Consider the following 26,076-nt stretch of genomic DNA (forward strand, 5'->3'; position numbering starts at 1 on the left):
AGCTTTTCTCTTTTTCTCTCCATGTGTGTTTAGCTATAAACATCCGGCCAGAGGTCTGGAAGCTCTTTCATATCTCAAATATGTAAACACTTGTCAACTTTGGACACTGTCCATTTGGGAGTTTTTTCTTCTCTGGAGGAGAAAGTATTGCAGTGAGAATGTCAGTTCTATTTAGAAAAGTGTTCGGAGTTGTAGTTGTGCTACATGGTGTTTATCCCCTAGTAGGTATGACCTTGTTAGTTAGATTAGGGAAGAGCAACAACCCTGGGCAGAGAGCTCAGTGCTGTTGTGATGGCCTGGGATAAGAAGAAGCTGAGGTCCTAGTGAGAAAGTCAAGGTAAAATGTTGAAGACCACATCAGCAGAGGGCCAGAGGCCTGAAGTGGAGGCTTCCAGACTCATTAGAAATGAGCATCCCTTAAGTCCTGAGTGCTTACAACTTGAGGGAATTCACTGCACCCCTTTTGTGATTCAAATCTCCCTTTGAAGGCTCAAAACTGGAAGAACATGGACACCTGACTAGCAAATGCCTTAGGGAGACCACAGGCTTGCTCAGTTAAGTATGTCACACATGTGTAACATGCTGGTTCATGGATAAGCAGCCTAATTGATACCTTTGAGAAGTATTAGTGGCAAGAATGTATATACAATCTTGAAAGACCTTCCTGTTGGTGACATGGTTGTGAATTGGCCTCTCACAAAATTGGCCCTAGAGACAAAGCTAGATGTCAGAAAAGCCGTCTCTGCAGACGGCACAGTACACAGCTCCTTTGTTCCGTGTTACAGCTGGGGATGATGATGAGGGGCCCATCCTTGTTGGGTCAGTTGGATCAGGAGCATGAAGCTGGACATTTTTTTTAAATGAATGTGCTAAAACTTTGAAGCGTGTTAATGACTGGGACTGGAGAGATGACTCAGCAGTTAATAGCACCGGCTACTCTTTAAAGGACCTAGGTTCAATTCCCAGCACCCACATGGCAATTTACAATTGTCAGAAATTCCAGTCCTAGGAGATCTGACACCCTTACACAGATACACATCTGGCAAAACATATTTGCACATAAATCATTTTTAAAATCTACTGAACAGATCTTAAGACCTCTACATCATAAATGAAAGAAAGAAGTAAACCGTCACGTCAGTGATTAAAGTCAGGGAAATGACTCCATGTGTAAAGCAGTTGTGCAAGCATGGGCTGAGATGGGATTCCCAGCACTCGTAAAAATCTGGGTGTGGCAGCACATGTCTGTATTCAGGAGGCAGAAACAGGAAAATCCTAGGTACTTACTAAACAGTTAATCTAGCCAATCAATGGGCTTGAAGTTTAGTGAGAGCCCAGTACCCAACCTCAAGAACTAGCTGTAGGAGCTTAGTGGCTAAGAGCACTTCCCACTTTTGTGGAGGACCTAAATTTGGTTCTCAGTCCCCACAACCATCTGTAACCCTGGCTGGAGAGATGCTCACCTCTGCTGGCACCAGGCACACACTTGGTGTGCACACATATACGCAGGCAAAACACTCTTACGCATCAAATCAATATGTCTAAAGCTAAAAGGTACAGTGGAAAGTACTAGAAAGAAACAAATGTGTGGAGCTCTGGCTTCTACACTGTTCCCTGCTGTGTTCACATGAACACACATGTTCCTCACAGATCCGAAAAATAAGACATTGAGTAAAACAAAACCCACTTCTCCCCAGACTCTGTGTCAGGATGACTGCTGTCTGTTTTCTCTGCTTACACAGAGTTTTGTGCAAGGGATCATAACATGAAGCCTCAATGCTCGCCGGCTTCCCCCAAGCCTGCACGGATACTCTTCCATAGTAATCTGTCTAGAGTCACTTGCTGTTACCCCTGGCCAGTCTGACCAGCCACCAAGCCGGCTTCTGTCTTTTATGGTCACCTGTGGCTCTGGTCAAACGCCTGTGCACATTCCTTACTGTGAACTGTGGACTCAAAGGACAAAAATGCCTGTGACATTTGCAGAGAGTCCGGCTTTCCCTCTAAGAAGTGCAGTAAGAACTTACTGCTCTTACATGATATGGTAGCACATTTGTATAAGCCTTGTACTTGAGAGATGGAGACAGGAGAATCAGCAGCTCAAGGCCATCGTTGGAGACCATGAAGAATTTGAGGCCAGCCTGGGCTACATGAGAGGCCTGTCTCAAAAAAAAAAAAAAAAAAAAAAATCCACTATAACCAGCACCTGTTGGGAAAGTGGGGGAGGGGATAGCACTCAAGCTGTAGGATGTTGGGTAATACTATCCCTCTGGTACGATTCCCAATTAACCTCCGTTTGCCATCAACCAGGCCACCGATGGGGAAGTCACAGCCATGGAGGAGGCACCGGTAAATGCATGTCCCCCTGGATTCAGGCCCTGGGTACACTTTGGTTTTCGTTTTGTCTTTTTGCATTTCTGGGTTTATTCAGCCTTCATTTTAGAAAAGCTGCTGTCTGCTTGTGGGGAATCGCTTAAGTCCTTGGTGTCCTGGCCGTTGGTGTGTCCCCCACTGATCACCGCATCATCACAACCCCACTTTCTCTGTAAGATCCACCTTCATGTCACCTCCTGCTCCCCATGAATCCAGCCATCATGCCTGTGATCACGCTCAGTGCGGTTTTCCCCCACGTTTAAAGAGCAAGACGGACGGCTGTTGGCAGGCCTCCTCCTGACTCCAAGCTGCTACTTGTGCATCTGGTTTCTGTCTAGGGGCAAAGCCACCCGCTACCACTCTGTGCCACTTAAAACCCACCTTCTTTTCCAGGCCACAAGCAACTTAACCTTTTCAGGTGTGGAGCCTCTTGGTACTCAGACATTGCTCTCTTCCCTCTCCATTTCCCTGTGGGCAATACTGGGAATTCTACAAGCACAATGTAGAGCAAGCGAATGATCATTGGACTTCTTGGGGTCTTCCAACTCTGCCCATGCCCAGTCACACAAAGCCCATAAATACTCATGGCCGCACCCCCAGATTCAGGCCTCATTGCCTTGTAGAATTCCCAGGGTTCTGCCCCCATAGCTCCACCAGCCCACACTGCTGTTCATTTTACCAAGTGAACACTTTCTCGTGTTTTTAGGTTACGGAAGAGGCCTATGTCCCAGTGAGTGACATGAATGGCCTAGGCTTCAAGCCCTTTGACTTGGTGATTCCATTTGCTGTTAGGAAAGGAGAAATCACAGGTAAAGCCTTTGTGTGTGTGTGTGTGTGTGTGTGTGTGTGTGTTGGGGGGGATCCACGTTACTCTTTATCTGTTTTTGCATCTGAACCCCAGAGCAGTGCTGGGGAGGTGACTTCCACACCTCATACCTGGCTCCTTCCCCAGGGACAAAGATGCAGAACTTGTTTCTTTGAAGAGGTGGTTGTTTATAGCTTGCATTACATTATTGAGGAAGCTTGTGTTTCTCCTCAGGCTAAGAACTTCTTTGTTTAGATACCACTGGCTTCCAGGTTTCTGTTTCTTTTTCCCTGCTTTCTCTAACCACTCACTTTCCAAATACAACCTGATCGTCACATGAATGTGTAGTGTCAGTCCCTTTCTGGGAGCCTAGCCTAGCCTCTCCTTTCCTGCTTCTCTTATTTATTGGTTTGTGCTCTTCTCAGAACCTCTTTGCATTTTTCATTGGCACGTTGGAGTCACTATGTATTATTTATGAGCTGGTTGCTTGCTGTATTTTATGGAAACCAAGGGAAGCCACAGAAAGCAAGGCAGACTCAGCTTTCCAACAGGGGGACTTGGGTGTTTTCCCGGCATGAGTGTTCTGGGGTCTGACCTTTGTGGTGAAGACCTCTGTGGGCCACCAGTGAGCTCACTGCCCTGTGTCTTTATGCCCTCCAGGCCAGGTGCATATGCCTTCTGGAAAGAAAGCTACACCTGAGATTGTAGACAACAAGGATGGCACAGTCACTGTGAGATATGCCCCCACTGAAGTTGGCCTCCATGAGATGCACATCAAGTACATGGGCAGCCACATCCCTGGTAAGTGGGGTATAGCGGCTCTCCAGTCCCCTGGACATCTGGGAGACTTATGGAGCTCTCCAAGGTATATCCAAGAACGCTGTATTGGCGTTCATTCCAAAAACAGCCTGCGAGTGTGCTTACTGAAGAGAGAATACACCTCAGCCTCCTAAGCCAGGGTACAGGGACGTATGACTATGGTTGTGTATCTGCATAACTGTCAAGTGTGGCCAGATACAATGAGGCAGAAAAAATGAGGCTTTCTGGCCTGGCCTGCAAGACCCTGAGAAGTAATGGGATTTAGGAGAGGCTTATACCCTAAGACACAGGGCTCAGAAGACAGATGGCCCCTATACAGAGACCTAGCTTGTGTTTCCTACCTATGAACAGGTGTAATGTTGGTAGTTAGTCTTTGTAATTATTTACATTTCTACTAATTTAATATTTTGAGTAGGTAATGTGATCATACCTATAACCTCCCTTTGCCTCCTCCTGGAGATTGATTATTGGTAAATTTTATGTTCAATTTTAGAAAAAATTTAAGACTGCATGCAAGTAAGAACACATATTTTAAAATCCAGCCCCCTTTACAGAAATGGGTGGGTACTCACATCAGCTGTCCTTGCCTTTGCTCTCTTGACAGCACGTCCAGGAAAGCTGTGCAGGGTTGGTTCATAGCTCTCCCTCATCTGGATGACACTGCAGATGCTCCAGTCTCCCGCTGGGGAGCATTTCTGCTCTTTCTGCCATTGCTGTTGCCTCTCTTGTTGGCACTCTGGGCAGATGCGGGCCTGTAGCCTAGTGCCCTTCCTGGGGCTGTTCCATATGGGTCCGAGTAGTGAAAGAAAGCACCTGCCGTGCTGTGGGCTTGCCCTGTGGAATCAGTCTGGTGATTGAAAATGCATGGTACCTTGGTGTTTGTTCCTGCAAATGAAATGAGAAAGCTTTCCATATATTGTGTCTTTCTAATTCTCTGTGGGTTGAATCTTCATATTCTTCATCTGTTTTCTTTTTGGAAAAATTAGGCTTTTGAGGCATGAGTTAAATATACTTCTTGGTTTGTAAAGCAATTTTTTTTCTGCTTAAGTATTCTAATGATATAGATACAGAATTTAAAGAACAGTCATGATTCAAGCTTCAGGCAGGCACTAGATATCTATAAACTCATTCAGGTGGCTGAGGCCAGCCTGGGCTATCCAATGAAAGTACCAAAAACAGCAAGTCCTTTCTTGGCCCTCAGCCTTCATCTCTGTTGCCAGTGTGACTACGTTTTCATGTGCCTCCAATGTACTTACTGGTGCTTTTAGATTTATCCTGTTAAAGGAACAACATAGTGGTTCTTTTCTATTTCTCTCTCTCTCTCTCTCTCTCTCTCTCTCTCTCTCTCTCTCTCTCTCTCTGTGTGTGTGTGTGTGTGTGTGTGTGATATATATGGTCACACATGCCAAGGTATACATGTGGAAGTGAGAGGAAAGCTTAGTAGAGTCAGTTCTCTCTTTATACCTTTATATGGATTCTAGGTTTACATAGGTTTCAGACCACCCGCTCTGGAATATACCAGTCTTATATATAAAGATACTTTGTCTCTAATGTGATACACCATGGGTTAACCTCTGAAGTTAATACACATGGATCTTTAATCTGTACATAGGTCGCCCCCTAACCCCAGATGATTTCCTGGTTTGCACCGAATCCTGGAGATTAAAGAGCTTTAAATAGGGATAAGAGTAACAGTGGGCAAGCAGGGTCACTGTGGGGTCCTTTCCTTAAGGAAGCTTCTTAGATCAGGCCTTAGAGTTCAAATTGCATTAACAAATAGCCTTCTTGCTAGGAAGCGACTTCTACCTCCCTGATGCAGATGTGTCCCTCTCATTGTTGAGCTGAGATGAAATCTCCTGCATCAGTTTCTCCACCCTGTTCTGGTCTAGAACAGCTTCAAAGAGTCACAGACTCTCCTGCTGGGAGGACTTTAATATACTGCCGATTATCTGATTATCACTTACCACTTAATGAGTCCCTGTTTTGTCTTTGTCCTTGGCAAATTCAGAGAGCCCCCTGCAGTTCTATGTGAACTACCCCAACAGTGGGAGCGTGTCAGCATATGGTCCAGGCCTTGTGTATGGAGTAGCCAACAAAACTGCCACCTTCACGATCGTCACAGAGGATGCTGGAGAAGGTACTGCATGGTTTGCATGTTTATGCGTGTGTAGCCTTCCTTTTGAAACATGCTATGAATGGTAGAGCTCGTGTAGTCCCAGATTCCCAGGAGACTGACGAGGAAGCATCTCTTGAGACTGGGAGTATAAAACTAGCCTGAGCCATATAGGGAGACTGTATCTCAAAAGAAAAAGGAAAAAAATCATTTTATATGGTATTATTTGTCTCATTATTTTCTCTCATAGAAAAATCTATCTCCTGCTCAAAACAGAAATGTTTAAATTCTATTGTGACTGAGTCAGATTTGTATTATGAGCTATTTCATGTGACTCACTGAGAATTCAAGTGGGCTTTTGATTGAAAATGGCTTTATTTTTGTTCATTTTGCTAGCCGGTCCTCAGGACCTCCCACGAGTTATTTAGCTGTACATTGTAGCTGAAGTGCTCTGCTAACCACAGTATTCACAGATTCCTCAGCCTGTGGCTCTGATGGTGGCATTCACCCTGAGCACTGTGAAAGTCTGTGCTAGCCCACCCTGTGTGTGCTTGATGCGTAGCACCCTGTCTCATCCGTATCTCTCAAGCCCTAGAGCCCTGGGGTTATTTAAGCAGGGATTGCTTCCTTAGGTTTTCCTCTGAAGACTGCTTTGACTCGATTCCCATATGGGATGTGTGAGTCTGCTGGCCCTGGTGTCAGGGTCCCCACAGAGATACTGTCTATCTAGAAATAAGTATTTCTTTCTGACTGCCCTCTCTCCATACCCTCTCTCTTAGGTGGTCTGGACTTGGCTATTGAAGGACCCTCAAAAGCAGAGATCAGTTGCATTGACAACAAAGATGGGACATGTACAGTGACCTACCTGCCCACCTTGCCAGGGGACTACAGCATTCTGGTCAAGTACAATGACAAGCATATCCCTGGCAGCCCCTTCACTGCCAAGATCACAGGTAGGGTTATCCAGCTTACAGGAATTTCTCATGGGTGGTCGAGCTCTGCCTTGCCCCACCCATCTCCTCCTCAGCCTGGGGTGGCAAGCTAGGTTGGCACTTGGTTTCTCCCATGTTTGTGAAACCTAAGTTTTATGGAGCTGCCTAAATCCTCCTTTTCTCACAACAAAGAAAAAGCAAGAGTTAGCAACCAGAAAGCAAGCCCTCAGAACGAGGCATCAAGGCAATGCTTACAGCAGAGTGCAGGAACTGAAGAGGCCTATCAGCAGCCTACTACATAAGACATCTGTTCCTTCTACTGGTCAGAAACTGAAGCTCCAAGAGGTGGCCATTAGCCAATTCACTGGTATTCACAGGCAACTTATTCCATTCCATAACCTACGCTCCCAGCTTCTGTTCTGCCTGCTTAGTTTGGAACATATGGTGGGTTCTCTGGAAGATGCACACACAAATCAAGGTTCTCTGGGAAATGGCCAAAGGCACAGCAGCAAGTGAGAACTGCCTCCCGTTGGTGTGCACACATGTGTGCGAGAATACGTGTGCGCACACAGCATCTGATAGAAAGCATGGGGTGTTGGTCTTTCTTAGTTGGCTTGACTTCAGCTAATTTCCACTCATCTGTTTTCCTGCAGGTGTCCTGATTTAGCTTTTTAAATATTATTTTATTCTATATACACAGCCTGTTTTCTTTATCTTTTCATCTGCTAATGGGCTTCTAGGCTGGTTCTGTCTCCTAACTATTATGAATAGAGCAGCAGAGAACTTGGATGTGCAGGTGTCTCTGGTATGTTGGCCTAGAGTCTTTCAGGAGTAGCAGAAATTGGTCAAATGGTAAATCTACTCTCAGGCTTTTGAGACGTTTCCACACTGATTTTCGCAGAGGGCAGCATTAGTTTACATCCCAACCATCAGCAATAGTTGTTCTTTGAGTTACAGATGGTAGACATTCAGATTGGGATGAGACAGATTAAGGTGGTGGCAGTGGCAATGGCAGTGAATACCTTTAGTCCCAGCATTCCAGAGGCAGAGGCAGGTGGATCTCTGAGTTAGAGGCCAACCTAGTCTACAGAGAGTTACAATAACCAGAGCTACACAGAGAACCCCTGTCTCAAAAAAGAGTAGGTTTAATTTGCATTATTTTTTCTGCAGGCTAAGGATTTATTAACCATTTGTATTTCTTTTGAGAACTCTTATTAACCCATATATTGTTTGGATTATTTTTTTTTACTAATTTCTTGCAGTTCTTTTTATATTATACACATTAATTCCCTGCCTGGTGTGTAGACAAGGTTATACCCCGTCCCCATCTCATCCCACCCCCAATTCCATAGACTGTTTCTTCTCTCTGATGTTTTGTTTGCTGTGCAAATGCTGTTTAATTTCATAATCCCATTTGTCAATTTGGAGATTATTTACTGTGCTATTGGAGTCTTTTTTTACTATTTTCTCCTGCAGTTTCCAAACTCCTGGTCTTGTCTTGATGTCTTTGATCCACATTTTACTGAGTGAGGGATAGATATTTAGTTTAGTTCTTCATGTCCAAGGTTCCTTTAAAAGTCAGTTCACAAGGATTTGTAGCTCAGGTTCCTTCCAGCTCCATGTCTCCTCCTGAACCCGTCATAACCACCCATCATCCTCCTGTGATGGTCATACACCTGCGGGAAGACATTCGTGACTGCGCATCTCCAAGCATCACGTAGACTGTGCTCTAAACAGCCAGAGATATCCCAGCACGTCATAGGAACTGTGTTGCTTTCTCTCAGATGATAGCAGACGCTGCTCCCAAGTGAAGCTGGGCTCAGCTGCTGACTTCCTTCTGGACATCAGTGAGACTGACCTCAGCACACTGACAGCCAGTATCAAGGCCCCATCTGGACGTGATGAGCCCTGTCTGCTGAAGAGGCTACCCAACAACCACATTGGTGAGCTTTGGGCTGCCTGCTTGGTGGGGTGTGGGGTGGGGAGCTTAGACTCCTTAGAAAGTAGGTGGTTCATTGAAGGATGCTACAGTAAACTCGTATTACATGTATGCCTCCCCATTCGTGTTAACATCTGTGGATGCTGGGTTGTTGCAACATAAGACAGTCACATTTTTAATTTTGAGAATAGGCTGTATTGGTCAGTTTTCTCACTGCTGTGACAAATGACCCTGCAAAAGCAGAGTAAGGTGTAAATAATACAGCCCGTCACAGTGGAAATTATTATGTGACAGGCAGCAAGATTTTATATCTTTATACAGTCTAGAACCCTAGCCCATGGAGTGAGCCCTCCATTGGGTTTGGCTCTTCCCATCTCAGTTAACCTAATATAGAAAGGCCATCCATCACAGACATGCATAGGGTCTTTCTCCTACATTATTTTAGACTGTGTCAAGTTGACCATGAACACATTCTCTATCACAACTATTCTCTTCCCCCACTTGCCTTCATCTTTTCTCAACCTTCCATTAATAAACTGCCACCTGTGTTCTGGTCCAGGCATTTCCTTCATCCCCCGAGAGGTGGGTGAACATCTAGTCAGCATCAAGAAGAACGGCAACCACGTGGCCAACAGCCCTGTATCCATTATGGTGGTCCAGTCTGAAATTGGTGATGCACGCCGTGCCAAAGTCTATGGCCGAGGCCTGTCAGAAGGCCGGACTTTTGAGATGGCGGACTTCATCGTGGACACGAGAGATGCAGGTCTGTAGGGTAGTCCCGTGGGAAATGCCCAGAGCTTGTGTCAATGGGTTCATTTTTTTCATACTGCCAACTCTTTTATCTCCAAGCATCCTTCAGCCTCTGAGATGTGAGTGCTTGCTTCTACCTGAATCACAAGAGCAGGACTTTGCTTTATAGAGAAAAAACTCAAATACCTGGGGATTACCATCCCATCTGTTTCCAAGATCCAAACCCAGATCCACAAGATCTCACAGATACCTGCTATGTGTACTTGTAACACCATTGGTGCTTTGGGCAAGATAAGGCTTAGCAATCCCCCACACCACTCTTTGAGATGCTTTGAGTTAGGTCGGGCTCTCTCAAGCCACACCACATCCTAGTGCCTTTGTCTCTGTCTTCTTGAGTGGCCATGGCAGCCACATTGGTGAGCTCTAGACAAAGTTATAATTCCAGGACAGAGATTGGAGACATTTCTCTCCCCATTCGATGCTCATGAGTAGGGTTTTATGCTGTTGAACTTTTGGGTCTGCTGGTTGAAAATTCAGATAACCCCTTAAGTCTAGGCATTTATTGAGGGGCATACAGTTTCACAGGACACTTGTTCATATGGGACATTGATAGATGCCTTAAAGGAAGGACTTGTCTGCTCGAAGCCTTTAGCCATAGGCTTCCTAAGCTGGATACTTTCTTTCTGCTCTGTGGAAATTATTCAGTATCAAGGGCCAGGTATCCCTTCTGCATTCATCACACCCTGCACTCAGGAGTTATATCAGGACTGGCTGCTGTGTTGCAGGCTATGGGGGCATATCCTTGGCAGTAGAAGGACCCAGCAAGGTGGACATCCAGACAGAGGACCTAGAGGATGGTACCTGCAAAGTGTCCTACTTCCCCACTGTGCCTGGGGTCTATATCGTCTCCACCAAATTTGCTGACGAGCATGTGCCTGGTATGAGACCCCTCTGCCCTCCCTCTGTAGTGCTTGGGTTTTTGGTAAATGCCATCCATGCCTCAGCATCGAGGCTGCTCACAGGGTCCCTCTCGGTCTTGCAGGAAGCCCATTCACCGTGAAGATCAGTGGTGAGGGAAGAGTCAAAGAGAGTATCACCCGGACCAGCCGAGCTCCGTCTGTGGCCACGGTTGGCAGTATCTGTGACCTTAACCTGAAGATCCCAGGTGAGTGTGGAGCTAATGGGACAGGGCAGAAGCCAGAACCTCAGGACCAAGTGCAGGCATGACCTAAAGCACACTGTCCACCCCAAGGACATTTTCATTTTATGCTTTTTCTTATTTACTTAAAGTCAGGGGGGAAGGGTCTCAGTATGTAGCACAGAGTGGCCTCAGACTTATGATTCTCTTGCCTCAGCCTCCACAATGCTAAGGCTGTATGTTAGGGACACCACAGTGAGCTTTTTGTTTTTAACAGAGGCTTCACCTAGGGAAAATGTGCTTACCTCTTACCTTTTCCTTCCAAATGAAAAGTCTTGTTGTATTGCCTAGGGGAACATAGATCTGCTTTTAGATTTACTCTTTGCCAATGAAAATACTGTTGGTGGGAGGATGGCCTGCTGATACCCATGTCTGGAAGTATTTAGGAGGGAAGATCTAGCAGCAGCCTTTCGGTTCATCTCTCTTATCCTTAATGCAGGAGTAGAGTTTTGCTGCAAAGCTGGGTTAGGTCCACTGAGCTACTTCATGATGAATTGTTTTTCACAGAGTCATGCACTCTGAGCAAGCTAACAGCCTGTCTGAAATGTGGCTGGGATTCCTTGTGCACAGAGAATCACTGTATTCAGTGAAAGCTTCAAGACTCCACTGCCCACAAACTGGCAAGGCCTGTGAGGGTTGTCCAGACTCTCCAGAGAAGTGTAAGGAATGAGACGGCCATATTGGTAAAGTCTTTGCCACACAAGTATGAGGCCTTGAGTTCCGTCTCCAGAATGTATATTTGAAAGAAGGAAAAGTCATGTGTGATTATGCCTATATGTAATCCCAGCACTGAGGAGGCAGAGACAAGAGGTCCTAGGCCTCACTGTCACTGATACTCAAAAGAGTGAGAGACACTCTCAGAAAACAAGGTGGATGGCTTCTAAGGAACAGAATTGGAGGTTGTCTTCTGGCCTACACATATGCACACATGCATGTGCACGTGCATGCACACATGAAAACGTACAGATGCAAAAGAGGAACCATATCTGATCTTAATAGGAAAGGGCTCTTGGCCAGCCCTGTGCATGCCATTTACCCCCGCTTAACTGTAGTCATGGATTCCTATGCAAGTGTACCAACTTTGTCATCAAATGTGAATGTAGTTAACATCTAATTACTATAGTCAAGGTCTTTTTACAAACTGTTGACTGGATATGATAGTACAAAGTCCATGTGCTTCAAGGTGGAGGAAGATGGCTGGCCTTGGCTTCTGTTGCTCCCCATCATCCACCAACAGGAGGCGCTCTGTTGTCATTCTTTCTCCTAGGAAGATGTGGTATCTCCATTGTAGTCTTTATTTCTAAGATTAGCTTGTGGTGTGGACTTTGCTTTGCTTCCATTTTTTGTTTTGCAATTACCTTTCCTCTCTGTGCTGGCTCTTACCTGTGCATGTAGACATCTGCTCTGTCTGAAGCCTCTTCTGGCTCTCGGTCGTTCTTTTTAGTTACTTGATAACAAAGGAGTCTCCAGAAGACACTCTCCCCCATGATCCAGAGAATCCCCTCTCATCTGTTAGAGTTTGAGGAGTCCTTATCAGCTTCTGAGGACCTGGGCCTCTTGGGTTATCTTAGTCACAAACTAGTATATCTTAAAAAACGAGTATGCACCCCTCCTCCCGGGTGACCACCTCTGGAGACTGTGGTCAAACTGGAATAGCATGGGTAGACCTTCTTCTGGATTGCAGGTAGCTAGCTTGTATGCTCATGTGGTAAAAGTAAAGAACAAAGGTTGTAGGGACTCTTCTAAGGGCACCTAGTCATCCTGAGAGCTCCCCTTACCACACTGAGCCCGGGTTGCCTCTCCTGTACCCTTCCAGAACCAGTCTGTGGGGTACAGTTTGCCTGAGGAATTGGGTCTACCCATGGCATGACTGCTCCTCATCCTCTCTTCCTTTCTCTGTCCATAGGCTACAGGATCATGAACTGCTGCACGGTGCAGTTTTATTGGTCCTCTAGGTGATGGCAACATCCAGTGCCACCTGCTTGTCTCCTCCATGACAGTGCAGGCACAGTTGTCTATGTGACGTGAGCAGCTCGTCTCAGACATGATTTGCTTCTGGCGCTTGTAACCCAAGGCATTGTTTTCCTGAGAGTATGGCCTCTTGACTTTTGCTAAAAGCTTTGCTTGTGCATGGTTCCTCCTTTGCCTTTGAAATCGGCTGAAAGAAGCAGCAAAGCTTGACGATAAGAGATGGGGGCTCTTGGAGCCGGTGAGATGGCTCAGTGGCTAAGGGTCCTGCCACTCAGGCTCATGACATAGGTTTGATTCCCAGGGCCAACATGTTGGCTGGAGAAAACTTCTGCAAGCTGTCTTCTGACATTCACATGCATGCTGTAGCCTACTTGTGTACCTAGTACATAAGCTAATAGAAATGAAAGAGAAAGGCTACTGTGCCTTCTACCTCCTCTCTATAGGAAAGAACTTGTCTGTGCATGACAGGCTGCAGCAGCGCCTTTTTGTAGAAAAACGTGAGTTTCATTACATGCCGTAGCTGCCAGCATAGGCCCTAGTGTGATGCCATGTAGCGGTAACTAGGCTCCAGCGAGGAAAGCTGCTGATCTAGCTCAATGAGACAGGAAGTGTGAGTACCCCTTCATGCTGGCCACCACCCCTGGGCTGAACCTGCTGCACCCTTCTCTGCCTGCCCTGTGTGTTGCCCTAACTCTCTTCTCTCAACCTTTTACTCTCAGAGATCGACAGCAGTGACATGTCTGCCCAAGTCACCAGCCCCTCTGGACATGTCACAGAGGCAGAGATTGTGCCTGTGGGAAAGAACTCTCACTGTGTCAGATTTGTGCCCCAGGAAATGGGCGTTCACACAGTCAGCGTAAAGTACCGCGGGCAGCACGTAACAGGAAGCCCCTTCCAGTTCACCGTGGGGCCCCTTGGCGAAGGAGGTGCTCACAAGGTCCGGGCAGGAGGCCCTGGCCTGGAGAGGGGAGAGGCAGGCATTCCAGGTAAGAATTTGGACCAAATTTTAACCGGAGATAAATAGGTGTACACTATATTCATTACTGTAAAGAGAAAACTTCCAGTGGTTAGCTGTAAGGGAAATTCCTTAATCAAAGCTTTTGAGAATGAGGTCCTTAATGGAGGAGTTAGAGAAAGAACTGAAGGAGTTGAAGGGGGTTTGCAACCACGTAAGAGCAACAATACCAACCAACCAGAGCTCCCAGGGATTAAACCATTATTCAAAGAGTAGTACATGTGGATGGACCCATGGCTCCAGCTGCACGTGTAGCAGAGGATGGCCTTGTTGAGCATCAGTGGGAGGAGAAGCCCTTGGTCCTCCCAAGCCTTGATACCTCAGTGTGGGGGAATGTCAGGGCAGGGAGGCAGAAGGGGTTGGGTAGGTGGGTAGGGGGGTGGGATGGGGATATGGAGGGGAATTCTGGAAAGGGGATAACACTAAAATAAACCCAATAAAATCGGTAAAAAATAAAATAAAGAAAATGATAAGTTAAGTAACATTGGGAGTCCCTCACCTACACAAAGCCAAACAGGCTTAGACAGGTTTTTCTGGTTCTAACATTAGTGTGCATTAAGATTCTTAAGAAGAGAGCAGCAACTGTTTCCAGTGCATTCTTGAACTGGTGTTCTGTGTGGCTCATTAGAATGCTACAAACTGATTTGAGGGTCCCTCCTGTGGTGGCTGTTGTGTGTAGGAAGAGGTGCAAAGGAATCTGAGCACACTCATCCTTTTCTGGTTTGGTTTTGGCTGTGCTCTTGGTGCCGGAATCCACATGAACTTCATGATCATTGATGGTGCTGCAGAAACCACAATGATGGCCTTCGAGTGGGTTCTGCTTGGGGCTAGAGCAAAAGGAAAGTGCTGGGAAGGGGCTGGACCTACACTGCTGGCTTGAGCTAGAAGAGGGGCCGGGCCCTCGGACTCTCTCTAACCAGGTGTCTCTTTGCTCTCAGCCGAGTTCAGCATCTGGACCCGGGAAGCAGGTGCTGGTGGCCTCTCCATTGCTGTTGAGGGCCCGAGTAAGGCCGAGATCACATTCGATGACCATAAAAATGGGTCATGCGGTGTGTCTTATATTGCCCAAGAGCCTGGTATGTACTTAAGGGTTGACTGAGGATGTTTTCCTTGTTTGGACATGGTTTAGTTGCCAGGATCAGAAACTCATCAGCTTAGGTTGGGTCCATAGACATTTGCATGTGGGGCACACGGGAGAGCCTTAGGCCTCCAAGAGATGAGGGTCATTGTTATCATCATCTCTTGTCTCTTACTGATGGTCTCTGCTTGCTTTCAAATGCTGCATTCTGTCCCCTGACCATCCAGACACTCCCTGAGAGTGACCTGGAGCTGGTTTGGCTGCTCTTAGCATCTGAGAACCTAAAGCAGAGATTTGTCACCTTTTGTGTTCCTGAGACCCTTTGGACATCTGATAAAACCTGTCCTCCCAATAGTTTTGTGGCATACATGGATAAAGTACATCAAATCATAAAGGAAATCAATTTTATTAAAATACAGTTGTAAATGCAAGTATAGTGTCCCATGCCACCTGAGAGGCTGATCGTCAAGAGTGTGAGCCAGGCAGTGTGAGCTCCAGGCTGACCTGGGCTGCAAAGTGAACCTTATCTTAAGTAAAGCTATATTAAAGTATAGTTATCAAATACATAGCAGTAAAGTATATATGACTTTATTAGTATATTAAATTTTGACAAAAGTTTGTTGATAGTCTTAATTTCAAAGTACTGGTTAGCATAAGTAAGTGATGACATCAAGATAGCCATGGTGAAATGAAATAAATATGAAAATGAAATAAAAATACTTTGATATATAATATGTAATGTATTATATAATATATAATAGTAGCAGTACAAGATGCAGATGCTTCTCCTGTCCTGGGATGGCTAGTTTACATTTCTAATGCAGAATCCTTCATTTAGAGATAGTAAAAATAGAGATGCAACTGCTTTTCCTATTCAAGCCCCTGGGTCTCTTGGATTCTATACAGAGATGACACTGTGGACCCAGGTCACTAATCTCTGACCTTACCTATAGAATCAATCAGCATCGGCCTTAAGTACTTCTAGTCTCTGAAGACATCTAAGCCCTGCTTAAGGCAGTAGCCACAGTGGAAACACCTTCCGGAACTCTCTGAAATGGTGGGGCTTTCCTATCCCAACAGGTAACTACGAGGTGTCTATCAAGTTCAACGATGAGCACATCCCTGACAGCCCTTACCTGGTGCCCGTCATCGCGCCCTCAGACGACGCTCGCTGCCTCACTGTTCTGAGCCTTCAGGTGAGGCACAAGGAAGCATCCACCTCCTTAGCCACAGGCCGACCAGTGAGACTTCTGGGCTCCTGAGGCCACATGAATCCTGTCCTGGGTACCAAGCCCTGCTGACAGTGGGCACCCAGGTGTTGCCATTCATGGGGTGGCAGTCCTATAGCAGGGCCACCTCTTTATGCCTTCCAGGCAAAAGACAATTGATGCAAGCACAACAGACTTACCACTGAGGGACAAGTTTGCTTTTAAATATTTATTCAAGAGAAACAAAGGAAGCCTATTAGTCGTTGGTTGAGGGAGCAGGGCAGATATGAAAACAGAACAGACAGTGCTGACAGTGACTTGTGCCTGTGACTGTTGGCTTCCTTTCCCTAAAGCTAACTGCGTTTTTGTTTTAGAATGAGGGTGATTTATTTATGGTAAGTGTACAGGGGACTGTCCTGAGTGTCAATTCAGTAAATTTTTGTAACACCCTAATGGGCAGCTTCTCTTAACCTCATTTTAAAGATGGTTCAGGGTGATTCTAGCCAGGTAGCAAGAATGAGGGCTCTGTCCCCAAACACCTGCTCCCCTGCCACTGTGCACTTGACTTTAGCATCACCACAGGTGCATGCGTGCGCACACACACAGTTACATTAGTATCAGAGACGCACTGAGACCCACTGGGGCTGCCTCGCCATCAGCTTGAGACACTGACTGAGCTTCTTTGAATTAGGAAAAGCAAGTAGGTTGTACAATAGCGCTCAAATACCAAAATCAGTTTCCAGTTAATAGGGTTTCTAAGTAGCCTTTAGCTATCCCAGGTCTTAAAGGTACTTGGGTCAAGAATCCAGTCTGGCATTTGGAATGGTTGATAATAGCTACTAGCTGCAAACTCTTGCTTTACATTGAGATTCCATCTTATGCTGAAAGAATAGCCTGCTGCTAGTTAGAGACCCAGCCGTTAGCACACCAGGATCCCAGACTACGATTGATGAGGTCTCAATGGGAGTGTCCCAGAGGTCCTAACTGGTCGTCCACCGTGGTGTAGATGTTTTTCTTGTGTTTCATTTAAAGGCTTCTTAACAGGACTTTCTTTTGTAGCTGACTTAACTAAAACCTTTAGAGGGAGATAAATGCAGCATTTGTTGAGGGCAGAGAGCTGCCTTCCTGCATCTCGAAGATTTCTTTTCAGATCTTCAGAAGCATTCATCTCCCTCTTGAGGATTTAGCAGCAACAGACTCAGGTAACAGAAACTGTTGTTCCTCTCCAGCGCTTCTGCTGAGTCCTGTCATGGTTTGCTCATAAGCATTTCTGTGTGTACTCGGTCAGTGCTGAGTAAATTATTTATCAGAACCTCAGCAGAGGCCTCAACATCTGGTGCTAGGGAGTCGAGAAGCATGTTTTGTTTTTTATCTGGCTTTTGAGGCTTCATAGAAAAGTGGAGTTGGCTGGCATTTTGTGGGAGAGGGTACAAAGTGGGGGTTCTCTGGTATTTAAAGAGTCCTCAAGTTTGTATTACGGCCTCCCTCCCCAGGCTGTAACCTCCTGGCCACAGAGTTCATAGAACATTCCCCATACACCTCATCTTCACAGTGTGGTTTAATTGTCACTAGCCACATATGGCTGCCCAATTAAGACGCTGCTAGAGAAACTGAATTATTGTTACACAATTTAAAGTGTTTCAAAGTAGTCCTTTTCCGTCTGTGGCTAGGGACTAACCCAGGGCACAGGATGTTGGTAGGGCCTGCTGTAAAGATGTAGCCCTTGTACCAGTGCCTAGCCTAGACATTTCTAGAAACATTTTCAAAATCTGAGTTTTAGCCACATTCCTGGATGGCTCCTTTGCATACTAAGTACGAGTCCTGCTCCATCTGAGGAATGGCTGTCCACAAAACTGGGGCATGTAAAACCTTACTTTCCTGGATACTGTGAGCCTTTCATAATCAAAAACGTTGCTTTGTTCTGAGTACCTAGTGCCCCTCCCTCCAACAATGTGTACTTTCTAAGACACCAAGACAAAGGCCACACTTTTCTTCTTGCAGAGGCAACTTCTAAATACATATTTATACTTAGCAATGCGCTGTCATTTTTGGAGCCTTCTTGTGAATGGGCTGAGTCTTGAGCAACCTTTCACTTTCACAGGTTCTTCAAGCCAGTCTCTGAGATAGGGCCAGGTCGTTTGTCCACTTTACAAACAAGGAAATTGAGATCAGATTTAACAACTTAGTTTAGTACTTGAAAAAAGCAGTAAGGCAAAGTGCAAGTGCTTGGCGAGTATTTCTCTCTGCAATTTATCAAAAGTGCTGCCCATTCAAACATAGTAACAACAAAGGCAGTGACATAAAACTTAGCTTCTGTCATGAACTCTGCACCCAGACCCCTCCTAAAGAGGAATCTGATGGTGGAGGAGGAGAAGGAGGTGGTGGTGGTGGCGACACCATCTGCAATTTAACTGGGACAACCTAGGTTTTTGGCCTGTACAGATCTTGTTTGTGATATTCTCTTGTTTGGAGTATCTCAAGTTTCCCATCCCTGAAGCATCTCCCCAACCCTGAATGTTTGAATATAAGGGTGCAGTGTGTGTTTCTGTTTAGAATGTGGAAGCAAAGGCTGCCCTGTTTTGTTATCCAGTAAGATGGGAACATTCAAGCATGTTGCATGAGAATTTCCGCCTGGAGTCTACCTTGGGTCAGCGTGTGCTGGTGAGCAGGATCACCGGGTACCATAACCTGTCTAATCTATTGAATTCTTAGGAATCAGGATTAAAAGTTAACCAGCCAGCATCCTTTGCTATAAGGTTGAATGGTGCAAAAGGAAAGATTGACGCAAAGGTGCATAGCCCCTCAGGAGCAGTGGAGGAATGCCACGTGTCTGAACTGGAGCCAGGTAAGGAGCGAGGCTGCTAACGGGTCTCAGCACTGTGTTTCTGGCAGTGCTCCAGCAGCTGTGCCTCCCCTTCACCTACCACACTGCCTAGCATCCTTTATAAAACACGGTAGACACGTTTGCCAGGAACACAGAGACTATGTGACAATAATACCCATCTCTTCTCATTTCTTTGAACAGGATCTGCTTTATTTCCTGTGACTTTTATCAGATTCTGTCTACATGTCATTAGTCATGGTTTTTTATTGTATTTTAATAAAACCTTATGGCTTTATTATATTGTTGACTTTATGACATGATCTTACCTTATTCCAAGAGCACCTAGAACTCTAGGGCTTCATACAGCAGGTTTATGGGACTCTTATGTCTGTCAACTTTAAAGAGGCCATTCTGTCAGTGAACATTTACTGTCTGTTAGGGATTTGTCAGGATGGTAAAGCGAGTGAATATGCATTCCTGCCCCTCAAAACACGACTCGGGTTGGCACACATCTATAATTTTAGCACTTGAGAGACTGAAGGAGGCCTTCAAATTAAAAGCCGGCCTGGGCTACAAAGCTAGACTATGTCTCAAAAACAAAACAACAATAAAAAAAATCTACTGGCCAGAACTAGTCTGAGTGAGACTAAGTACCTGCAAATTAGAGAGCCCTGAGTGACAACCATAAGAAAACCAAGAAGCAGGCTGTAGGATAGGAGAGTGGGCCAGGAAAGCTTCATTCGATGTGGTCTTTGATGATACCTGTGGCTGTCGGGCATCTGCATCCAGTGAGGGTAAAATCTAGAGCAGCAATTCCTAATCAGTGGGTCATGACCCCTGTGGGGTTCAAACACCCCCTTCATCGGTTACCTAGAACTATCGGAAAACCCAGCTATTTATGTTAGGGGTAATAAAATTAGCATTATGAAGTAATAACAAAAATAATTTTATGGTTGTGGGGGGTCACCACAACATGAGGAACTATACTGAAGGGTTGCAGAATTAGGAAGGGTGAAAGCCGCTGTTCTAGAGCATGCATAAACAGCTATATATATTTGTCTCATTGGACAGAAAAGACCAGTGAAGATGGGTGCCTTGACAGCATCTTGGCTAACATTGAGAATGTGCTAGAGCATCCGACTGGCAGAGGGGTGTGTTTCTGCCCTTGAGAAAGCAGAATCACACAGCAGCCCAAAAGGTGTAGAGCCTTAGCTCTTGGTGTCCACTTGGCCCTAGGGTTTGAGAGTAAATTCTGAAAGCCAACATGTTAGGACTAGGGAAGATGGTTCAGTCAATAAAGTACAAACATAAGGGTCTGAGTTTGATCCAGCCAGGCACCTAACTGTGATCCCAGCAGGGTGGGTATGGGGTGAGACCAGAGGCTTGCTAGCCAGCCAGCCAGGCTAACCACATCAGTGAGCTCCAAATTCAGTGAGAACCTGCCTCAAAAAGTGAGATTGTCATTGAAGACACCCAGTGTCAGCCTCTGGCCTTTACACTACACATGTACACACACACACGTGCACACGCACACACGCCCAAACCTGCGTCTTGGTGGATGGGTAGGAACGTGCCCATACAGGTAGCTCAACTGAGGATATCTGACCAGAGCTACACAAGGCTTGAGCAGGGTCTCTTTAATGGAGTATCTCCCAGATAGTCAGCTGGTGGTGTTTATCTGTGCCATTAAGCTTAGCTACAAGGAAGTTTGTTCTTGGCCCAGGTGGCTTTTGAAGTCCCAGATCATTTCTGGCATGACATAATTGGAGTGTTATTGATTGCAGTTATAGAGTACCTAACTCAAGTGGACATGCAGTACTGAGTTCCTGTAATTCATATGCGTGCCTAGTCTGGGGCCTACAGCAGAGTTTAACAGTGCTTTGATTCTCCAAGGCCCCAGAGACTTTCTTTCTGTTCTTTCTCTCTGCTTTGCTTTATTTCTTGAGACAAACTCTGTGTAACCCAGGCTGGCCTAGAACTAATACAGCCCAGGAAACTTTCCTACTGAAGACCTTCCTGCCTCAGACTCTCAAGTGTGTCCCATCGGGCCCAGTGCGCCCTTACTCTCTATTTCAAGGCGAGATGACTACAAGACCACCCACTGCTTAGTTTTCAAAAGTCTTGAGAGTCTAGAAATCTTTAAGCAAGCCTCTCCTCCCATTGCAGTGAACTGGGGCACATGCCCATTTCCTGAGTCACTTGCTGGGGCTAAAGAAATAAATTTACCTTGGGGAAATTTTCCTCATCCATAAGAGACTGAATCTGGACATTGGGGTGGGGTTCACTTCCCCTGAAACATTTTGCCTTTAAGGGAGGGGGTGGGTACCCAGCTGGGAAATGCTAGGGGCCGTGCAGTGCCAAGAGATATGAGTAGCTGGCTTCTACAGTCTAGAACATCCCTTTGTGGAGAGTACCAGAGAAACAAAAAGAGGGCTTGGGTAGATCTCTGATGAGCACGGGTCCTCAAGGAGCCAGGGACTAACTGGTGAGAGACCCCATGGTATGTCATGCAATGCCAGTCTAGGCAAGCATGTGTTAACAGATGACCTTGACACCTATGTGACCCAAAGCAGAAAGGGCTGGCTGTTGTACTTGTGGACAGTTGGGCTGAATGACAGAGACTTAATGCCAGTTGGAGCTGTATTTTTCTCTTCAAGTAGACAAATAGTGAGAATCAAACGTTTCCATAAAGGGTAGATTCTGAGGCAGGAGCCTGAGTATATAACAGACCTGGAGAGTCGGAGCATTTCCCAAAGGGCTGATCACAGAGACACAGGTAAGGCTAGCTGGCCTTGAAACCTGTGTGGTAGCTGCCAGGCTCCCAGCAGAATGGTGTCTTTAAATGATTCAGGACTGGCCAGCTCAGGTTGCTTGTCCCCACTTAACTCTAGGCTGCTTAGCATCCACATTTACCTGGTGAATCTTCTCCTTCTAGATAAGTATGCCGTTCGCTTCATCCCCCACGAGAATGGCGTCCACACCATCGATGTCAAGTTTAATGGGAGCCACGTGGTTGGGAGCCCTTTCAAAGTGCGTGTTGGAGAGCCAGGCCAAGCAGGAAATCCGGCTCTTGTGTCAGCCTATGGTGCTGGGCTTGAGGTGGGCACCACAGGTAAGAAATGCTGCTTTCCCTGTTATCTGAGCAGCTCTCTCTTAGGAAAAGCTGGGGTACATATCTTTAGCCCCTGGAGGCCTTCTGTACTCTGTCCTTTGGAAAATACATGCATATATGCTTTGGTGGACTTTGGAAACCATTGTTTGAACCAGGATAAATCCAGAGTAAGGCCTGTGTTCTTATACCTCATTACAGTTTGTCCGTAGTCTTTCTGCAACAAGTTCCTCAGCCCTAGGAACAGGACGGTGACAGCATCACTAATGTCACTCATCTTGAGGACTTTCTTTGGACAGATTCCATGATGCAGCTCCTAGGCTCACAGGCCAATCCCAACCTCCCAGAAATATATTTAAGCAGCCTAAGCCTGCTCATGGCCCATCTGTCCCCTTGTATTCTCTGTTCACTGCCGATGAGGTAAAGTTGCTGAAAGGGTGTAGAAGTTCTCAAGCTTTGTGGACATGTTCTACCTTCTGCAGGTATGAGCACTGCCAGCCAGCCGTCCAGTCATGGAGGTCCCTGGGCTGGCATGGTGCACAATGGACAAGTTGGTCAAATGGTTGACGTCTCCATAGACAAATCCCCAGCTCAACTTTAATTTGGTGGAAGTTACCTCACTGAATGGACAACTCACCTTTTCCCTGGGCATCTGAAAGATATTTCTATGTGATCCTTTTTAACTAGTTGGTTGGCCTTCACGAGCAAAAGCCACATATGTGGTTAGCTTGAGATAGGCCTCAGCTCTGCCCATCACGTCAGCGTTAAGGATAATAAGGACTCTGGCCCTGTAAGCATCTTAGAGGAAGTCCACAGTGTGGACTCAATGGAACACTACTTCTAGTTGCTGTTACTTGGGGCTTCTTGGGAAGATTCTTGGTCTTCCTACCTCCTGCCATGCAGACAGAACAGATTGTCTTTTCTACACACCAGAACATGGTTTGCCGTACTTGAGCAAACCCAACCCTGAAGTGAGAGCCTTCTAAGTGGTAGAGGAGCCCTGCCCAAGTTAGGAGTGGCCAGTAGATTGGCATGCTGCCAGAAAGTCTGGCCAAAGCAGTGTCCTCCATAAAACCACCCATCAGTGGTGTCAGTCCTGACAGATGCCCTTGGCACACTGAGCCTGGACTCCCTGCTTCACTCTTAGCCTGTGCTTTACCCCCGTGACTGAGATCTAATTTGCACATTGGGAGAGCAAGACAAAATGGTCCAGTGGTCCAGCACTCTCTGGAAATGCATAGGACTTGAGGGTCATCTCTAGGTCTGTGATCTTGAAGTTTGAGAGCTCCTGAGCCTAGAAGTACATACTGTACCCTACCCCGCTTTCTGAACCAGAACATCCATACACGCAAGAGGCCCTTCTGATAGTAGAGCAGTCGGCAGGCCTTGACCTGGCCGCACAGCAGCCAGGAGCCATCGGATCCCCTCTTGGCTGCTGCGTCCCACCCTTCCTCTATTTCCTCTTGGGATTTCTCACCCTTCTGGAGCTCAGCTGTCAGGCTGCATTCTAGCAGTGCAGCTGCTAGGGATCTGGTCCCACCAAAGAAAGCCTAGAACTCGCCCACTTCCACCCTCCGTAAATACTGCTCTGTTCACAGAGAGGGCATCTTGTTTGCCTAGGCTACCTGTCCCCAAACTTTCCACCAATGTCCGTCCACACAGCTGCAGCATGAAGAGTACTTTCATGACCAGACTCATATCTGAGCTCAGACCTTACATGGGCTGTTCTCTTCGGATCTCACAGCAGGAAGTGTGGAGACTAAGGATCTGCGTGCAGGTAGAGGAGAAGGCCACCCCCATGCACGTCACATTGGTTATCACCAGAGTCGATGGTGGTATATGTCTACTCATGATTTTTTTTCTCTCCTGTTTTCTCTTGGGCCAGTCCCTTGGCAATCAGATGAACAGATACTTCCTCTAAGTCAGACTTCTGCTCAGCAAAGTGATGTGGAACCAGATAGTTCTTGATTTTTAATCCCTAATTTTGCTTGGTCCACGTCACATCACTGCCTTTTCAGGGTCTGCATTGACTAAAAGGGGCGGAGCTTCTATCCAGGACAGCGGAGCCTTTACAGCCTCACCTTGAATACCTTTCAGCCACTTCCTGGACACACCACCCCTTTGAGGCTCATGGCCCCCAGCCTCCAGCAGCTTCTCAGAAGCAGAGTGAAGGTGGGATAGTAGGGAGACTTTGAGACAGCAGCTTCAGGAGTTTCCAGAAACAGCTGGCTCGTGTTTGGGGGCCACACCATAACAGCTCCTTTGTCTTATTGATAAGCAGAACAATAATCCTTTCTCTGGCTCAGGAACTGTAGTTAAACCAAAATATTTCCCAGCTGGGCTAGTGTCTACAGCTCTGGCAGAGGTACAGGGCCTCTAGAAGATGTTACACTAGGGTGCCCCTAGAGTACTTCTGGTGTGTGACACCCCAGCAGCTCCCACTAACTACCTAGTGCCCCTCTAAACTTGGAAGCAGGCTACAGGCACAAGAGATTAAGGGTGTTGGGGGCAGGGTAAGTCATTAGTTGATATTCTCTTTGCCTTCCCTTTGTCCCAGGACAGCATGGCAGAGAGGTCAAGTGTTTCAAGTCTGCAAGTAGGGTGTCTGTGACAGTTGTCCTGTGTGTATACCAGTCTTCCTCTCTATCTTCATCTGTCCCCTCCACCATCAATGACTTCTTGGGCCTAGACACAGTTGTGCACAGGTGGCTTGAATGTAGCACAACACTTTATAGTACTACGCCCCAAGTTACTCGTGGCCTGAACAGCGTGTGGAATAGGAAACACTATGGTATTGAGTTGTGGTTGCAGAGTGTGGTGCTCACAGCACAGTTGCTGCTCCGTTGTTTCTCTTGTTGCTGGTATTCATGGCAAAGTGAGTGGAATTACACAGACCAACCGCAGGATTTAGCACAGTGTCTAGATGAGGAGAAGGGAGGAGAGGCTAGATTTCCTCAGCCTCTCCCACCCAGAGAAGGGAGTGGTTGGAGCGCCACACCTACCCTAGAGGCTGTCGCCTGAGGCAGCACTTCTCTCTCTCTCTCTCTCTCTCTCTCTCTCTCTCTGTCTCTCTCTCTCTCTCTCTCTCTCTCTCTCTCTCTCTCTCTCTCTCTCTCTCTCTCTCTCTCGCTCTGTGACCACGCCCTCAGCCACATTCCCAGAGACAATAGTGTTGCTCAGGCACTCGGTGGGCGAAATGTCAGCCACCCTCCTGACCTCCCTGGGCAAGGGAGCTGCACCCCACACCCTGAGCTTCGCTGTGCCAGGAACTCAGATGTACAACCAGTTGGTTTTTGTGTTACCACAGCCAGCACTTACTGTGAGCAAGTGTGTGTCTCACTGCTGTGTCTCTCCTAGGAAACACCCCTTATCCCTCCAAACGTATATCTCATGCTTCCTTTCTCCCAGGTGTCCAGTCCGAATTCTTCATCAACACCACTCAGGCAGGCCCAGGGACATTATCTGTCACCATTGAAGGACCATCCAAGGTCAAAATGGATTGCCAGGAAATCCCAGAAGGGTACAAAGTCATGTACACTCCCATGGCTCCTGGAAATTACCTGATTGGTGTCAAATATGGCGGGCCCAACCACATCTCTAGGAGTCCATTCAAGGCCAAGGTGACAGGTAATGAGGAACCACTTTGGTTTTTCTCCTCTGCCCTGCTGAGCAGGTCTTGTAAAATTATCAATGGTAGCAACCACAGGGGATTTTTAGATCTATTGAGTCCACATCTAATCTTGAATGTGAAGAGGCTGTACGTGGGCAGCACACACACTGACCAGCTCTGGGAGCACCAAGGCGGAAGCGCCTTCCCTCCTGATGTTAATACGAGCCTAGAAGAAAAGGTAATTGCTTCCCTTTGAGCCATGACGTATTATGTTATAGAGAACTAGAACTTTGGGGAGCAGTCTTCACGAGAGCCTGATGTGCTCGTTGAGTCTC

The 26,076-nt window shown here is 46.6% G+C and overlaps 1 protein-coding gene across 3 annotated transcripts in view; it reads left to right on the plus strand.

Moving 5' to 3' along the window:
* FLNB (filamin B) overlaps positions 1-26,076 on the plus strand; it is a 125,489-nt gene that overhangs the window by 95,492 nt on the left and 3,921 nt on the right. The window contains exons 30-44 of one of the 3 annotated variants that reach the window (XM_080926592.1): positions 2,308-2,379; positions 3,077-3,179; positions 3,836-3,976; positions 6,003-6,131; positions 6,887-7,060; positions 8,824-8,982; positions 9,538-9,741; positions 10,514-10,666; positions 10,771-10,893; positions 13,617-13,883; positions 14,851-14,988; positions 16,071-16,186; positions 18,911-19,043; positions 21,958-22,134; positions 25,540-25,758. In XM_080926592.1, the coding sequence (XP_080782718.1) occupies positions 2,308-2,379; positions 3,077-3,179; positions 3,836-3,976; positions 6,003-6,131; positions 6,887-7,060; positions 8,824-8,982; positions 9,538-9,741; positions 10,514-10,666; positions 10,771-10,893; positions 13,617-13,883; positions 14,851-14,988; positions 16,071-16,186; positions 18,911-19,043; positions 21,958-22,134; positions 25,540-25,758 (2,308 nt within the window). The remainder of the gene's footprint in view (positions 1-2,307; positions 2,380-3,076; positions 3,180-3,835; positions 3,977-6,002; positions 6,132-6,886; positions 7,061-8,823; positions 8,983-9,537; positions 9,742-10,513; positions 10,667-10,770; positions 10,894-13,616; positions 13,884-14,850; positions 14,989-16,070; positions 16,187-18,910; positions 19,044-21,957; positions 22,135-25,539; positions 25,759-26,076) is intronic. The other 2 variants (XM_080926593.1, XM_080926594.1) reach the window with 2 other exon arrangements.

The sequence above is a fragment of the Micromys minutus genome, assembly GCF_963924665.1.
Source record: "Micromys minutus genome assembly, chromosome: 12".
In the NCBI taxonomy this organism is placed as follows: domain Eukaryota; kingdom Metazoa; phylum Chordata; class Mammalia; order Rodentia; family Muridae; genus Micromys; species Micromys minutus.